General features: G+C 57.4%; 1 protein-coding gene across 2 annotated transcripts in view; it reads left to right on the forward strand.

The window, feature by feature from the left end:
- ATG2A (autophagy related 2A) overlaps positions 1-16,948 on the forward strand; it is a 40,379-nt gene that overhangs the window by 5,533 nt on the left and 17,898 nt on the right. Inside the window, exons 3-20 of one of the 2 annotated variants that reach the window (XM_075939165.1) lie at positions 1,066-1,209; positions 1,946-2,048; positions 2,727-2,889; positions 3,226-3,381; positions 3,636-3,732; positions 4,969-5,130; positions 5,659-5,801; positions 6,011-6,095; positions 6,736-6,973; positions 8,580-8,739; positions 10,848-10,946; positions 11,888-12,061; positions 12,228-12,480; positions 13,205-13,307; positions 13,620-13,782; positions 15,469-15,611; positions 16,222-16,379; positions 16,662-16,819. In XM_075939165.1, the coding sequence (XP_075795280.1) occupies positions 1,066-1,209; positions 1,946-2,048; positions 2,727-2,889; positions 3,226-3,381; positions 3,636-3,732; positions 4,969-5,130; positions 5,659-5,801; positions 6,011-6,095; positions 6,736-6,973; positions 8,580-8,739; positions 10,848-10,946; positions 11,888-12,061; positions 12,228-12,480; positions 13,205-13,307; positions 13,620-13,782; positions 15,469-15,611; positions 16,222-16,379; positions 16,662-16,819 (2,702 nt within the window). The remainder of the gene's footprint in view (positions 1-1,065; positions 1,210-1,945; positions 2,049-2,726; positions 2,890-3,225; positions 3,382-3,635; positions 3,733-4,968; positions 5,131-5,658; positions 5,802-6,010; positions 6,096-6,735; positions 6,974-8,579; positions 8,740-10,847; positions 10,947-11,887; positions 12,062-12,227; positions 12,481-13,204; positions 13,308-13,619; positions 13,783-15,468; positions 15,612-16,221; positions 16,380-16,661; positions 16,820-16,948) is intronic. The other variant, XM_075939166.1, reaches the window with a different exon arrangement.

A 16,948-nucleotide genomic window follows, 5' to 3' on the forward strand; every position in this document is an offset into this window, starting at 1 on the left:
GCTGCAGAGGCACGAGTGCTGAGCGTGTGGTCCTGGGGCAGGCCTGGCCCAGGGCATGCTGGTAGCCAGCATTGAAGGCTGGTGCCTTAATTTGCTGTACTTCCTTCCCACAGTGCAGATGCTCGGCATCTCTCATCCTGCTTCCACATTTCCCATCAGCTCTGGTGATGGTCAAAGGTCACAGCCAGCCAACCACATGAATGAGGTCCCTACTAGCTAATTACTCCTCTCTTCTCCCCCCTCCCCCCCAACTTGTGAGTTCTGCCCTGCTTGCCTGCAGGAGAGGTGGCTTTAATGAGCCTCCTGGGGATTCTGCTCCCATCTCAGCCTTGACTGGGGTCTCTTGTAGTGCACCACGCAGATATGGGCTGTATGTGACGTTAAGGCTCTGGACTGGGGGCTGACCTGGCCAGCTGGGGTTCCAGGAGTGGGTGACTGCTTCTGAAGGGTCATTTGTCCTTTCAGAGCTGAGGGGGTGGCATGGATCAGTATTCCCTCTAAGCTCAGTACTTGGGCGGCCACCAGGAGAGATTCAAATGCCACCCCTCTAATTAGCAATGCATCCACAACCGGCAGCATGGTGGTGCACATTGGCACATAGCTCAGTGCACATCACAAAACTTATTCCACACGTGGATGGAAAAAAATAGAGGGAACATTGGCTTGGATGCCAGCTGAAAATGCTCCAGTAGAAATAGTTAATAGCAGCTCTTAAAATTGCCCTAAAGACATCTCACCTCCATCCCCTTCACAAGGTTCCCCCATCTCTGCTGCATGCTGCACAGACCCCTCCAGAACCAAGGTTAGGGTCCCTGGTGCCCGGTACTGCACAGACCTAGTGAGAGACCAAGGAAGGATTATCCCCAGTTCTAAATAACCGAGGCCTAGTGACTAGAGCAGCCTGGGGCTTGGATCCTGGCTCGGGCTTGGTCCCTTTCTGTGCCTCTGTTTTGCACTCTGAAGCGGATGCTGAGCATGCAGCTCCCCTGCCTGTGGGGGATGGGATTGACAGTCCCTTCAGTGTTCACTGCCCCTCAGTAATGAAGTGCCGCTGTCGTCCTGCAGCCGCCCCGGGAGCAGAGTCTCAGAGCTGGTCATCATGCATGACCACGAGCATGCAGCTGGCCCAGGAGTGCCTGAAGGACCAGGCTGAGGAGCCCCCCCAGCCTCTTGAGGGCCTCGAGATGTTCGCCCAGACCATTGAGACGGGTGAGTCTCCCCGGGATTTGGTCGGGTGGGAGGCAGGGGGACTCTGACTGCAGCGGGGGAACCAAGGGGCAGGTTAACTGTGTGGAGACCCGGGGATGGAACCCAGGAGTCCTGACTTTTACTCCCAGCCCTGCTCACTTGCTAGAACCCAGTCGACTCTCCCAGACAGAACCCAAGAGTCCAGGTTCCAAGCCTCCCTTGCTCTGCTCCGCAGGCCCCACTCCTGTCCCAGAGCAGGAACAGAACCCAGGAGTCCTGGCTCCCAATCTAACCACTAATCCAAGTGGTAAGCAACTTCTCTTGCCAGGGTGGCATGTGCGTGGCAGTGGAAGAGAAACGGAACATGCCACTCCAGCCTCCCCAAGGGGAGTGACTGTAAAGAGTCTGGCACTTGGGTGGCTGAAGCCAGGATAACCCACCCTCCATAAGAACCAATTTGGGACAGAGGAAAGAAGCCTAGTGCAGGGATCCCGAGAGGAGGTTTTCTAGCCTATTAGGTGGAAGGTGATGTCACCTAGTGGACAGCGCAATGGACTAGGAACCTGGGAGACCTGGATTTTCTTCCGGGGTCTCCCATTGTGACCTCGGGGAAATCTCTGTGCCTCCATATTGCTACCTGTGAAATGGGGATAACGGGCCTTCTCTGGAAAGCACATTGAGATCTACAGGTGGAAACAGGTAATTACTGTGAAATGGTCCCTTAATGTCCCTGGTTCTCTCTGTATTCCCTGCCCAGTGTTGCGGAGGATCAAGGTGACGTTCCTGGACACCATTGTTCGGGTGGAGCATGTACCCAGCAGCTCCCAGACTGGAGTGGCCTTGGAGGTGCATATTAAAAGGTAATGGGGGTTCTGCTCCCCCCATTCTGGGGTGTGGAGGGGGAAACTGATTGTCTCCCTTGGGATCAGAACTTGAGCTACGCTAGGTCAAGCAGGCTGGTACCTGGATGAGAGACATTCCTGAAGGAATGGGGTGGTACAGGGAGCAGTGGAAGGGGACTCAATGAGGGATGCTATTCTCTTTTTTAGTGATGTTCTGATGATCCCTTACTCTAACCACCAGGCCCCTCTACTTTTCCAGAGTTGGGGATTGAACCCAGGTGTCCTGGCTCCCAGCCCTCCTGCAGTAATACATTAGTCTTGCACACTCCTCCCCCACACAGTCCTAGCTCCCAGACCCTGCTCTAACCACCAGGCCCCACTTTCTCCCCAGAACTGGGGATAGGACTTAGGAGCAGCATTCCCTGTAAGCTGAGCATTTGGGCAGCTGCCCAGATGATCAGTAGAGCACCCACGGCGGGTAGCATGTGTTTCTAGAGGTGGTGCACATGCCTCTGTGCACATAACAAAATTTATTTTGCAGATGAATGGAAAAAAATTAGAGGGAAAATTGAGGAGACCTCATTCCCAACCCCTCCCACACAGTGCTAGTCTAAGTGCTAAGTACCTGGCTGACTGAAGCCAGCTTTTGGCCCCTAGGGCTGAGTCTAACCCCATCCCCTGTGACTCCTCCCCCAGGCTGGATTACTGTGACGAGGCAGGGAAGGACCCCAGCCAGGTGCTCCCAGTCGACATCCACCAACCCCCGGCCTTCGTGCACAAGATCCTGCAGCTGAGCGGCGTGTTGCTGTACTACGAGGAGTTCCCTGAAAGCGCAGCCTCGCCTGTGCCTGGCCCCCAGGTACCCCCAGGCACAGCTCTGAGGGGCGAGGTGGGGGGAAGGGGAGTGAGCCTAGTGTATAGGAGTCGTGGCTCCCACCCCCTGCTCAAGCCACTAAACACCACTCCCATTCCAGGGCTCAAAAAAGAACCCAGGAGCCCTGATGTGAACACAAGACATGGGATTGGAAGTCAGAACTCCTGGGTTCTCTCCCCAGCTGGGTGTGTTGGCTGTACATTATTCCCCGGCTATCATGCTGGGAGAGCCCACTGAATCCTTTGGGATGGGAAGGGCTGCTGGTCCCAAGCCAGCCCTCATCCATTTGTAGCAACCAACCTCTTCTTTCCATCTTCCCAGCCCGCACCCCAAATGAGCGAGTCGTCGTCCTCAGCCAGTGGAGAGGCACCTGAGGGTCCTGACCCCCCTGGTCTTCCTCTGCAGATTGGCAGCTGTTCTGGCTACATGGAGATGAGGATCAAACTCAAGCAGAACGAGGCCTTCCCTGGGCCCAAGGTGAGAAACACTGGATGGGGGATCCTGTCCCTGGCTGAAAGGGGAGGTGTGGGGCAGTGCACTACCTACTGGTATTCATTTGTGGAACTCACTGCCTCGAGAACATGCTGTGGCTGGGAGGGGAGTCAGACTGGATGGGCTCACTGTTCTTGTCTGGGAGGGGGAGCCAGGTGATACTGGATGGGTCCAAAGGAAGTTGGGGGAGGGGGCAGAAGGAACCGGCCTAGTGAGCTCTGCTTGTCTCCTCTCCTCAGCTGGAGCTGGACGGCAAGCTGGGATCTCTGCACCTTTTGGTCTCCCCCCAGCAGATTTTCTACCTGCATGACCTGCTGACAGCACTGTGTGTCTCAGGTGAGCCATCGCTGGGAGGTCATTCCACCCTGGCCTCCACCCCCAGCTAACACAGCTCCTGGTAACATCCAAAGAGGTCCCTGGCTTCTGCCCCATGCTGGCGGGGGCGGGGTCCAGTGGGTTAGAGCAGGAGGAAGCTAGGGATCACCAGCTGGTTTGCTGGCTCTGGGGAGCTGCTGCTGGGATGTGGGCTCCGCAGTCAATGCCTAGGATCCCTGTGCCCTGCTTTCGGCTGCCTGTCGGGGCACCACGTGCCTCTTGCTAGCTCTCCGGGGGTCCTACGGGTGACAGCTGCTGGCTGGGCTGCAGCCCTGCCTGGGGACTCTTATGCAGGTCTGAGCCCTGCAGGGGTTGGGGAAACCTCTTCTGATTGTCTGCTTGACCCACTTGCCCACCTCCTGGGGCAGAGCAACCAATCAGAGGTGCTGTTGAAAGAATTCTCTCTCTCTTGTTCAGAAGCCTGAACCATTCCCAGGAGGGGAGGCAGAGCAAAGAGCTGACCTGAGGGGCTGGGCTTGCTATTCCTCTCCCCCCACCCCCATGAGAGGGGCTGCGGGATGGAGGGAGCAACGAGGGCTCTTGTCCCCTCTCCCTCCTTGGAGAAGGATGAGGGGAGCCCCAGGAGAGTCTGGTTCGACTTGGAGCACACAGCAGGGGGGACGGGGCGACCAGGTTTGATGTGGATGTTGGGGAGGCAGAATTAAGTGCTGGGCTGGGGAGGTGCAGGAGCTGCCCTGCAGCAGGAGCTCTCCCCCGTATTCCCCAACACCTGACCTCCTTGGGGGGCCTGGCCAGTGCTCATCCCTTACCCATGGAATGGGAAGGTTGAGTCCAGAGACTCATCAGAGTCTTTTCAAATGTCTCGTGACTCTTGGGAGACTGAATTGTGCCAACCCTATGAGATCAGCACTGCCCTGGGGGTGGAGGGCAGTGTTCCCTGTAAGCTGAGGCCTTGTGTGGCTGCTCTGGAGAGATTCAGATGCTGCCCAGCTGGTGAGCAGATCACTTACCGGTGCATTTGATTTCTACTGATGGTGGTGCACATTCACTCATACCTTGGTGCGCGCACAGGTTTTTTTCTGCACACAGATGAAAAAGATTAGAAGGAACGTGGGTGGGGAGCACTTCAGTGGGACCCAGCCCATGCCCCTCATTCCCCACCCCAGCTGGTACCCTGGGGCTGTATCCTTTCTGTACCTGTCTAATCCCCACGGCTCCTCCTCTCCCCCACCCAAGAAGCAAACGGCCTGCAGGAGAAGCTAAGCAAGAGCCGCCCGCTGGACTCCGAGGACCTGAAGCTGATTGAACAGGACCTGAGCCAACAGCTGCACGGGGGACAGGGCTTGGGGCTGGGCCAGCTTGAGGACTTGAAGAGCTTCGTGAGCCTGGAGAACAGAGGTGACGTATGGGCTCGGCGCATGGGGCAGGAGTGCTAGACTCTGCACTAGATTGTGGCCTGTGTGCTGCAGACAAAGCCACCCCCAAGCCCTCCTTGGGGACCCAGGGGAGGAGTCTGGGCCCTTGGACTCCAGAAGTGTAGCATAGACTGTTCTCGCTTGAGCTCGGGGGGATTCACCTCCACTGGCAGCGGCAGCAGGTCTCTTCTCTTTATGTGCCGCCGCAGGGAGAGGGATTACATGCTGGTGCACTACAAAACCAGAGCATGTACTTCTATAGCCCTGCATCAGGAGCTCTGCTGGTGCCCCTCAGTCCCAGCCCTCCACCCATGTGTTATCCCAGTCCTGCTCCTGTTTCCTCCAGCTATGCTGGTGCCCTCAGGCCTGAGCCACAGCCCCTTACTCTGTGAAACCTTGTCTGAAGGCAGCACTTTCAGCTGTGCCTACCCATGTCACGTGGTCTCCCAGTACACGTGACCCTGCTTCTCCCAGCATCCTGTGACCCTGCTTCTCCCCCTTTGCCTTCCAGAGATGTTCTTCTCCATGGCGGCCATGACGAACAGTGTGACCTCTGTGCGCTCAGTCAGCGATCTCTCCGACGGCGAGCTCGACTCCTCTATGCACAGTGACTACAGCTCCTGCCCCCTGCAGCCACCTTCCTTTGCACCAGGGGTGAGAACTCCCTGGTGGGGAGTAATGGCGGGCATAGCTGGCAGCATCTAACACTGTCCCCCGCAGCTACCCCCTTTCCTGTGTCTAGGACCAGTCAGAGCCCTCGGGAGTTGTCTGTGCCTGCTCTGCTCCCAACACTGTGTGGTCCAGACCTCATCAGTGCCACACTTGTCTGGCTCCACATCCCTAATCCCCACCTCTCTCTGCAGCTGATGCTGAGCAGCCCCCGGCGCTATGGCCGATTGCCCTTTGCTGCTACCCTCCCGGGCCTGCAGGGCCTGAGCAAACTGCCGGGTGAGTGGCGCCCGTCTTCCTGGATTCGTGCTGCACTTTAGTGGGGAACGTGGGGTTCCCTGCACTGCTGGAGGGCAGTGAGTTTTGGTGGGGTGGAGCAGCAGGAGCTGGCTGCCTGGACTCCTGGGTTCTATCCCAGCTATGGGATGGCAAAGGGGATGTAATGGGTTAGTGCCTCACCCCTGAGGGGGATCAACAAGCAAGAAGGGCCCTGGTTCCCTCACCACCCTTCCCTGTTGGAAGACCCTGCCTCGGTCGGCCTAATCTCTCTTTCTCCTTGGAAAGGGCTAGGGCCCAGGGCTCCTGGATTCTGTTCCCAGCGCTAGACTCCTGCCAGCCCCTCCCTGCCCCCCACAACAGCTCTGCCTGTTAATCCCAACAACCAGCCCTTCTTCTGTGGGGCATCCTCTGCTTGGAGAGAAGAGCGCCCTTGCAGGGTTCCCTGCATCCTCTGGGGGTTGCTTTTAATATTCCAGCCCTGCTGGAGCTTGCCTTGTGTGGGAGACCTTATGTGAGCCCTTCCGTGAGGAGCGTGGCCAGTTTAATTCCTTTGCTAGCCACATTAACCCAGGACTAGCCAGAGGAGTGGGGAGCGCTTCCTGCCGGCACTGTCTGACCTGAGGTGCTTGGTCTGTTGCAGGCAAGGCCCCCCAGATGCCCTCTCTGGAGAACCTGCGGCCGGAGACGCTTCTCAGAGTTACGGTGGGCGGTCTCACCCTGACGGTCCCGCATCAATGGCCTGGCCCGCCCACCCCTCCCCAGCTGGCCCAGCATTTCTTTGCGGAGTTGGCCTTCTTCAAAGACTCTGCCTTCGGTGGGCGGGACTTTGGGCACCTCCGCAAGTGCTTTGAGAAGGCCTGTCCTTGCAGTAACCTCAGGTAGGCTGGGCGCAGCCCCCTGCCCCTCAGGGGGGACACACAATACACCCTGGCTGCTTCCTACCCTTGTCAAGGGAGTGGTGTGGAGGCGGATAGCAGGGTATGTTTTAGATCTACACAGACTGGGAGGGCAGGGCACAAAACCACACTGGGATTAACCCTTCTCATGGCACAGTGCCCCCTAGTGCTGTGCTGGGGCACCGGGGCCAATACTGACAGTGAGAGGACAGTGTCCTCCCACCTCGTTCCTTGAGGTCTCCCCTCCACATGCTGATTGTCCTTGTGCTTGCCTAGCTTGTGAGGTCTGCCTGGAATTGCAACTCGCAAGGACTATATAGGGTAACAAGAAAGGTTTCTAGAGGCATGTTAGCAAGAAGAACGTGATCAGAGAGGCTGTGGGGCCTCTACTGGATGAGGGTGGTAACTTGGTGACAGATGATGAGTGGAAAGCTGAAGTACTCAATGCTTTCTTTGCCTCTGTTTTCACGGACAAGGTCAGCTCCCAGACTAATGCACTAAGTGACGCAATATGGGACGAAGGTGGACAGCCCTTGGTGGGTAAAGAACAGGTTAGGAACTATTTAGAAAAGCTAAATGTACATAAATCCATGGGTCCGGACTTAATACATCCAAGGGTACTGAGGGAGTTGGCAAATGTCATTGAGGAGCCTTTGGCCATTATCTCTGAAAAGTTTTGGAGATCGGGAGAGATCCCGGATGATTGGAAAAAGGCAAATGTAGTGCCCATCTTTAAGAAAGGGGAGAAGGATGATCCAGGGAACTATAGGCCGGTCAGTCTTACCTCAGTCCCTGGAAAAATCGTGGAGGGGATCCTCAAGGAATCCATTTTGAAGCACTTGGAAGAGGGGAAGGTGATCAGGAATAATCAGCATGGATTCATGAAGGGCAAGTCGTGCCTGACCAATCTGATTAGCTTCTATGATGAGGTAACTGGCTCGGTGGATATGGGGAAGTCAGTGGATGTGATATACCTTGACTTTAGCAAGGCTTTTGATACGGTCTCCCACAACATTCTTGCCAGCAAGTTAAGGGAATGTGGATTGGATAAATGAATGGTAAGATGGATAGAAAGCTGGCTGGAAGTTCGGGTCCAGCGGGTAGTGATCAACGGCTTGATGTCAGAATGGCGGTTGGTTTCTAGCGGAGTGCCCCAAGGTTCGGTTCTGGGACCGGTTTTGTTCAACAATTTTATTAGTGATCTGGATGAGGGGATGGATTGCACTCTCAGCAGGTTTACAGATGACACTAAGCTAGGGGGAGAGGTAGACACGCTGGAGGGAAGGGATAGAGTCCAGAGTGACTTAGACAAATTGGAGGATTGAGCCACAAGAAATCTGATGAGGTTCAACAAGGACAAGTGAAGAGTCCTTCACTTGGGACGGAGGAATCCCAAGCATTGCTACAGGCTGGGGACCAACTGGCTAAGTAGCAGTTCTGTAGAAAAGGACGTGGGGGTTACAGTGAATGAGAAGCTGGATATGAGTCAACAGTGTGCCCTTGTAGCCAAGAAGGCCAATGGCATACTAGGTTGCATTAAGAGGAGCATTTCCAGCAGATCCAGAGATGTCATTATTCTCGCCCCCAGGTTGACTGGAGCAGCCCTACAGGTCACCTGCCAGCAGAAAGCAGCTGGAGCCCTGCGCATGCTCAGCTCGGAGGTGAGCTTTGGCATGCTGGAGATCCTGGAGTGCTTGTGGCCAAGCACCAGCCCCGAGTGTAGGCAGCAGAAGCCAGAGTACACAGAGGTAAGGGGTGGTGAGTGGATGGCAAAGCCACACCCAGGACGGCACTGGTGTCATGGCTCCCTTCTGTTCCTCACTTCTGACCTGACCATGCTTGGGGATGGCTGGTGGGGATGAGACCTCAGCCTTCACTCATGGTGCACCGAGCCCCAGGGAAAAGGCTGGCTGTTGCATTGAGGATCTGTTGGCATTGCCTGAGAGTGGGGAGTGCTCCTGCTCTCAGTGCTCCATTGGCTCTGCCTGGGAGGGGTGGGAGTGCTCCTGCTCTCGGTGCTCCATAGGCTCTGCCTGGGAGGGGTGGGAGTGCTCTTGCTCTTGGTGCTCCATAGGCTCTGCCTGGGAGGGGTGGGAGTGCTCCTGCTCTCGGTGCTCCATAGGCTCTGCCTGGGAGGGGTGGGAGTGCTCCTGCTCTCGGTGCTCTACCGACTTTCTGCGAGGGGCAGGGGAGCCATGTGCAAAGATCAGAAGAGTGGGAGGGGAGGGGAATTACTGTTATGGGGGAGCAGATGGACCAAATGATGCTCAGGCAGGGCTAGGCCTGTGGGACCCTAACCCAGAGGCTCAGGGGTGGGAGTTAGAGCCTTGGCAGAGTCACCCCCCCTTTGAACACTCAGTGACCAGACTGGAGTATGGACCCAACCTTTGGATCTCACGTGTTTTCAAGCTCACTGGGTCTGAGGCACGTCTAGTTGCTGTCTCATGTCCTGGCCTGCTGGCATGCTCCAGAGGTGCAGACTCCCTTTCTGGCATTCCTCCTTCAGGGGGTGGGGTGCTGCAGCCCAGCTGCCATGGGACCCCAAGCCAGTGCTGACACTTGCCCATGTCTCCCCGGTAGCTTATGCATTCTGCTCCCAGAGCACCTCCTTTTGTGAGATCAGTGTATAGCTAGTTTAACTGTTTGGGACCTAGCCCCCTCCTCCCCCAACCCCTTCTTGCCCCCTCTCCCCGGTGCACATTTTGCCTTTGGGAAGCAAAAGAGAGTTTGGATCTGTGGGCAAACATCCAACACTTGAGTGAGTCCCTCCTTTCAGAGCCCTGCCCCCTTGAGAGTCTTCTGGGTTCTGCTCAGGGTCACTGAGGCAGGCCAGGGCCCTCCTGCTCAGCTGCAATGATCTGGTCCCTTGACTCGACCGTTTGGCTTTGGAAAGCCACTTCTGACACCTCTTTCTACTTATGCTGGGCTTGTGTGTGCTCTGGCCCAGCTGCATGCGGCTGGGCACTGGGGTTGTTAAATGTCCTTGATGAAAAATGCCCCAGTGGTGAGGAAACTGAGTCAGGGAATGGCGTGTGGGCAACGGACCTGTCTGGATCTGTAGGTCTCTTGTGCTGTCTGAGCAGGAATGGTTACAGAAATCATCTGCAAATCTGTGTCTGCTGCCTTCCGCTGTCACGTGTTAAATGATAAAGCGGAGTGCTGTGCCATGGGTGGAGTTCTGGGAGAGGGCTGGTGTAAGATACTGGGGTGTCCTTGGGGGAATGACTGTGCCAACCTAGGGGGTTGGACTGCAGGGTCCCATGTCAGGGGAGGGGTATCTGACAGTCTGTGCCCAAGAAATGTCCCAGAGAAGTCAAGGAGAGGGATGGGGACGGAAGCCTGCACAAAGGGGAACTTAAAGCCCGCGGGTCCAAACACATCCGCCTGGTGAGGTCCAGCAGGGGGTGCACTGTATCTCCAGGGGACGTCTATTCAAAGCTGATGGCCTATTTCTATTTCAGCTCCTCACACATGGTCAGTTTTCTGCCACAGACCAGAAGGTCTAATCCACATGGATTGTCCCAGTCACAAACAGTGACTGGAATTGGTCAGTTTAGACGTATTCTCTGAGTGGCTCCAGCAGTGGCTCTGCTGGACGGCATGCTGGGCTGGCCTGGAGAACAGACTGGGCTAGAGGAAGCACAACCTGATGCCTCAGCCCATTGCTAGGCAGGGACTAGGCTGCCTGAGCCTTCTGTCCCTGGTAGCTACTGTGCAAGCATCTGATGGGATGAAACCCAGCCCCAGAGATGGGTGGGTGAGTGGGTGTGGGGCAACATGAATTTGTTCTTGGGGAAACTGAGCATCCCATTGGACCTGCTGCACAAACCTTCCCCCTACTGCTTTCTCTCGTCAGCTAATGACCTTCAAGAATCCCAGTGCCTTCACCTATAACTCCTCGGCCCGGCCCTGCGCCCAGATCCACTACAAGCAGTCTGAGAAGCTGCCATCCAAGGTGAGCGGCAACCTGAGGCCGGAAGGTGTCTTAAGATTCAGTGTGATTGCTGTTTCTTCTCGCTTCCCACCCACGCAGGCTTCCCCTTTGGGGAGCGACTGGGTGTCACAGGGAGCAGAGCCATCGCAGGCTGCCACTTAATGGCATTGCAGTGGGGGGGGGGGGTGTTGGCTGCACAGGGTTATCTGCCCTGGAGTGCTGGGAGCACTGGTCCTTTCCCCCTGTCAGGCATGGAAGCGCTCGTGAGCTCGGAGCTTTTCTGGTTCTCCCTGGCTCCTGTTAAGTTGTGTTCTGGGAGCACTTGGACTGCCTCGTTGAGCTGTGGAGGAGGGAGGATGCCTCACTGAGCGAGGCACTGCACAGTCCCAGATGATCTCTGCCCCGAACAGCTCAGTCTGTTTAGAGAAAGGAAGGGCTCCTCTCCATTTTCCCCCTCTGTAAAATGAAGCAGCAAGCAGGGAAGTGCCTGGTCCAAGGCGTCACAGTAGACTGGAACCAAAGTGTCCCGAGTCCAACCCAATTGCTTAACCACATGGCCACCCTTCAACAGTATGCCTGAATAGGTGCGGGGAGCTTGCCTGCGGATGGTGCTCCATTGGCCTGGCCTGAGGGTGGCAGGAGCTCTCCTAGTTGATCTCCATTCAGGGACACATGATCTTACACAGCCAGACTGGGCGGGGCTGCATCAGCAGCAGGGGAAGCCAAGTAGATGCAGGCAGAAAGAAGCTCCAGCTTTCCTGGGTGACCCTAGAATAACACACTGGCAATCACAAGAGACCCTACAATAATACAGCAACTTGTAGAGTCCCAGACTGCCAGGATGAGCTCAGGTGTTGCTCCCTCCCTCTCCACTGCTCTGTAGAAGCTATGTCTGCCGGCTGGGGAGGTGTTCCCCAGGCTCTCATGGTTCGCTCTCTCTCTCTCTCTCTCTCTCTCTGCAGAGCACTCTCAGGAAGGCTGGGGCTAAGCGAAGCTCGGAGTTGTTGGCGGAGCTGGCAGAGTTCCACTCTGATGTGGACCTGGGTGTCCTAGACCGGCTTGGGTCCCTCCTCCATCTGGGAGCAACAGCGTCCATGCAAGATCAAGTCCCTGGCCTCCGAGCGGACATGAATGTGGTGCGTGTAGGAGACGGAACATTGGCGGGAGGGGGAGGTTGTTCCCAGATGGCTGCAGAGGAGGAGGTGCTTGTGCCTGCAGTGGGGGGGGGATGTGGAGGGACACCTACGCCCCAGTTAATCCTTTCCTCTCTTCCCGCCCCCCCCCCTTGTGGCTGGTTGCCAGGCAGAGTCTCCCCGTGCCCCTGAGAAGCACACAACCGTGCGGCTGGCGGCGCCAAAGGCCACCCTGCGCTTGCAGTTCCCGGTGCCAGACCTGCGGCCCGAGCTGGAGCGGCGGCCCTGGACGGAGAAAGCCGTGCGCAGGGAGAGCCTGCGACTGGAGCTGAGTGATGTGGTGTTCCAGACGGAGCTGTGGGCAGGACTGGGGAGCCATGGAGAGCCCACCCGGCTAGAGGTGACCTTCAGCGACTTGCATGGTGAGCATGGGAAGGGCTGAGCTGCAGGGCCTCCTGGGAAGTCTGTTGCTGAGTGGGGCTCACTGTTCCCTGTGGAGAGTAGGAGGCTGCTCTAGCCTCTGGGCTCATACGGTCGGGCAGTGTCTGCTCTGGCTCTAGGAGCCAGGTCCAGGGTTGGGTCCCTGCTCTCAGGGGTTTCTTGTTCCCCTAAGGGGCTGGAGGGCAAACCCAGGCTGCAGGGACAAGGCATGAGGCTCACAGGAACCCCCTCTGTTCAGGTTGAGGTGGGGGGGGGGGACATGGGACCCCAAGTCTCCTGCTGTAGAATAGGAAGGTGATGTTTCTGAACGGGTCCCTCTTGTTTTCGTAGAGCCTACAAAAACTGGCATGCTCTTACCAGAGCCATCATGACACCGTTCTTCATGCTAACCAGTAGGCTGCCCTCCTCCCTGCCTGCCAGATCCAGGAACAGAACCCAGGAGGCCTGGTTTCCATCCCCTCATGTGCTCTGACCATTAAGCCCCTGACCAGAATTCAGGAGTCCTGAGTCTTGTGCCCCTCCCTGCTCTCTCCATTAGATTTCACTCTGCTGCTGGAGTGGGAGATAGGACCCAGGGGTCCTGCCTCTTTACTTCTCCCCCACCCAAGTCCCCTTGCAAAGCCCTCCCTGGTGTAGGGTAGAAGGGCAGGGTTTGGCAGGCCTGGGGATCTGTCCGGCTACTGAGTCCAGCCGCTCTCCTTGCAGGTCTGTATGAAGATAACGAGAAGCTCGCCGTACCCTGCATCCGGGTGAGCAAAGCCCTCGACCCTGAGGCCAAAGGACCGGGCAAGAAATATCTCTTCCCAAAGTGAGTCTGTTTTGGGGGGGAGGTGGAGTTCCTCACCCCTAGTGTGCACCCTTGTGGGAGCAGCTTCCTCTGCCCGAGCCCTTCCCACCCCTCAGCTCCCCTCCCCCATCTCCATCCTGGCTGACTGTCATCCAATCTGCATGGAGCACCCCTCCAGCTGGTGCCCCAATTGGGGGAGGGCGCAGCTCAGATGTGTTAGGGGCAACATTTCACTGCTGCGCTTGAGGAGGGGGCAGGTAGCCCTTGGTGGGTGGGGGTTTCCACTGATCACCCTGTGCCCTCTGACTCTCCCTCCTCCCCGCCCCATGGCAGGATCACAGTGACCCTGACCCCCCAACACAGCCCGTCACAGTGGGACTTGGAGATGGACAAGTCGGAGGAGATGGATCTGTCAATGGTGGAGAGCCCCTGTGAGTTGCGGCGGCCAGAGCCCTCTCCCTTCTCTTCCAAAAGGACCATGTATGAAACTGAGGAGGTAAGGGGGGTCCCCTGGTGCACGGTGGGGAGGGGGGGTGCAGTTCATGGGAGCATGGAAAGCCACCTGGCCTGCCAAGGGGTCTGATCCAACCAGGAAAGGGATCAGAGGTCTCTTTGGGGCAGGGGGCTCGGTTAGCCCACCAGGACTAGGATGTAGAGTATGGGCTGAGAGATCCCGAGGGAGGAGCCCTGGAGATGTGAGAACAGCCCCTCTGGGGTTCTTAATCCCTTCCATTCCAGGACCCCTTCCTATCTAGCTTGAGCTCTCCCCTTCATTGAATAGTAAAGAAAGGGTGGGAGGGGGGTTATGACCCCCCAACACGGGGATCACAACTGGCCCCAGCCCATGGCCCAGTGGGAGCCTTGGCCAGGCCTTCTGCGTACCCCAGCCCTGCACGTCACTCAGCGCGGCTGGCTGCTGGGGCCTGTGAGTCTCTGTGCACCTCTGCGAGCCATGGAGGGCGACTTGGCGTGCTGCCCTGCCTCCAGCACAGCTTTGCAGCACCCATTGGCCAGACTCTACCCTGTTTGCAGGGCAGGCAGCACACAAGGTACCTACCCCCTCCCCCCAGACTGCACATGGCCCCCTCAGCCAGCCACTTTGAGCAGCGTGTGGGGGTGGGGCAGGAGGGAGCTTGTCTTCTGGGCTGTTCGCTGGGAGCCACCTAGGTAAGCGCCTCCCAGTCAGAGCCTGCCTCTGACATCCTAGCCCCTCCCTCCTCGTAGCCATCTGCCCCCTTCATACACCCCTGTCCCACATACCCAAACCCTGCTCCTGCACTCATACCCCCCTGATCCTGCACCCTCTCCTGAACCCACTCTCTAGATCAGAATCCTCTCCTGCACCCATAGCCCCTCCCAGACCTTGCTCTCCAAACTGCTGTCCCAGGTCACAACCCAAACCCTCCGCACCTCTGCTCCGGCACCCTCCCTCCCTCCCAGATCCTGCACCTCCACCATTAATTACACAATATCTAGCATCCCTAACTGAATAGTCACATAACTGCGTGAAGTCTTAGCGGTTACATGACTGTTCGATAGTCCCTGGGGGCAGGACCATTAGCCAGTGAGCTTTGGCCCCACTCCTTGGGAGTCCCCTGCCCCCCACACTGTTGCCTCTGTATCAGAGACAGCAATGTGGGGTGGCAGGTGGGAACTGGTCTGTGAGGGGAGCCAGTTTAAAAACCGGCTTTCCGCACAGATCGGCTGCCTGATACAGAGGCAGGAGTGCAGGATGGCAGGAGCCCCTGTCCACAGGGGGTCTGAGCTCCCCGGGGGGCAGAGGCTGCTTCGCGGTGGTCTACCCTGCCCTTATCCTGCTGCTTTCTCTGATAGAGGCAGCATGGGGGCAGGGCGGGGAGCTGGTGCTGGGGGGAACCAGCTTTTAAGCCAGCCTCCGCTCCACCCCCCCGCACCAGCTCCTATCTGTGCCCCAGCTTCTGTAGGTGGGGGAATATGGGTAGTCAACAGGAGTAACCGATAAGCCTAGGCTTATTGGTTAATCATGCAGTTGTCTACACAATTACATCCCTCCTGTTAATGTCATGGAAGAGTGTGGCCCTTATCAAATTTTCAGTGGCCCCTCATCAAAAATTATTGCCCACCCCGGTTTAATAGCTTGTTGGCCAAAGCAGGTACCTGTTCCTTCAAGTCTTTAATCCCTCGTGTGCTGGGCTCCCCCAAGATGGTGATCCCTGGAGACCCAGAAGAGATGGCGGAGTTCCAGGCCAAGACCGTGGCTGCCTCGCAATATGCCCTAGAAGTGACCCTGCCCAGTGCCCACATCTTCCTGCCTAGCAAGGAGTTCTACGAGAGCATCTATAACAGGTACGGTGCCGGGACAGGGCACATCTAACTGGGTATCCTGGCTGGCAAGCAGTAGCCATGGGCCAGGCAGCGGCTAGGCATCAGATCCTGAATCCTCCCGCCTACCCCCGGACCCTTGACAGAGAGGAGTACCGGGCATGCCTATGTGAGGGGTTGGAAGAGCTGTCAGCTGGGGCAGACCAGGCCTGAGCAGATAGATCCCAGGTGGCCCAAGACTCCTGGGTTCTGTTCCCAGCTTTGAAAGGGGCGTGGCTTGTGGCGGGCAGGGCAGGGCAGGGCTGGGCTGGCAGCCAGGGCTCCTGGGTTCAGTTCCAGGCTTTGCTGATGATGATTTTGGCAAATCGCTTCCTGTGCCTCTGTTTCCCCACGTGCAAAATGGGAGATGGCACCTACTGAGTGGCCCATCCTGCTCCATACAGCGCTTGGCGGTACCCGTGAGAGTGCTCTGTGCTACGCTTTCTAAGGCAGCGTATCTCCTTCCGCGTTTGTACCATGCCCAGCACCCTAGGGCCTGTGTCTGGGGAAGGATTGGGGGTGCTTTGGGTGGCCCCTGGCCTAGCAGAGGCAAAGGCACTTGTGGGCTTGAAGCATCTTTCCTTTCCTTCCCTAGGATAAATAACGACTTGCTGATGTGGGAGCCAGCCAGCCCCCGCTGCTCCTCTGGGCCTGCAGCGGGTGCTGCACCTGGGGCCTTCTTCCCCGGCCACCCGCCCCCTCCTGCATATTGGCAGGACAAGTTCAAGATGTGCAAGTCGGCCTTTAAACTGGGTAAGAAGCTGAGCCCCAGCCAAACCCAAGGAAAGGCTCCTGTCACCTGCACCGACCTGTGAAGTCTTCATGGATGGGGAGCAAAGGGCTCTGGTGGGGAATCCCAGCGTGGTTGTTTGCTTTGTGACGGGTGCAGGAAAGGGTAGAGCCGGGGAGGCTGGGAGTCAGGACTTCTGGGTACTGTACCCAGCCCTGACCTTTGGCAAGACCGTCCCTTCCCTGCCTCAGTTTCCCCACGAAGCAGTGTTTGCCACTAACCCTCCTCTTCCCTGTCCCCGTCAGACTCGGACTCTGAGGACGAGGACTCTCACTTCTACTCGGTGGATGAGGCGGTGGCTCAGCGGAGGAAGGGGGAGCAGCTGAGCCAACACCAGCAGAGCCATTTCTCGGCTGTGGTCTCTATCCTGAAGGGCAGGGTGACAGCTCTGTGTGAGGCCAAGGTGAGGGCAACCCCCAGGGTCCCCTACCAAGCCATCTGCTCTGAGCTCCAGCTCAACAGGGCCGGGCCTGCCACTGCTTGGTTGGGAGAGCTCTGGGCACTGTGGGGAGCAAGGCAGTGGAGCCCTCCC

The sequence above is a fragment of the Pelodiscus sinensis genome, chromosome 11, assembly GCF_049634645.1.
Source record: "Pelodiscus sinensis isolate JC-2024 chromosome 11, ASM4963464v1, whole genome shotgun sequence".
In the NCBI taxonomy this organism is placed as follows: domain Eukaryota; kingdom Metazoa; phylum Chordata; order Testudines; family Trionychidae; genus Pelodiscus; species Pelodiscus sinensis.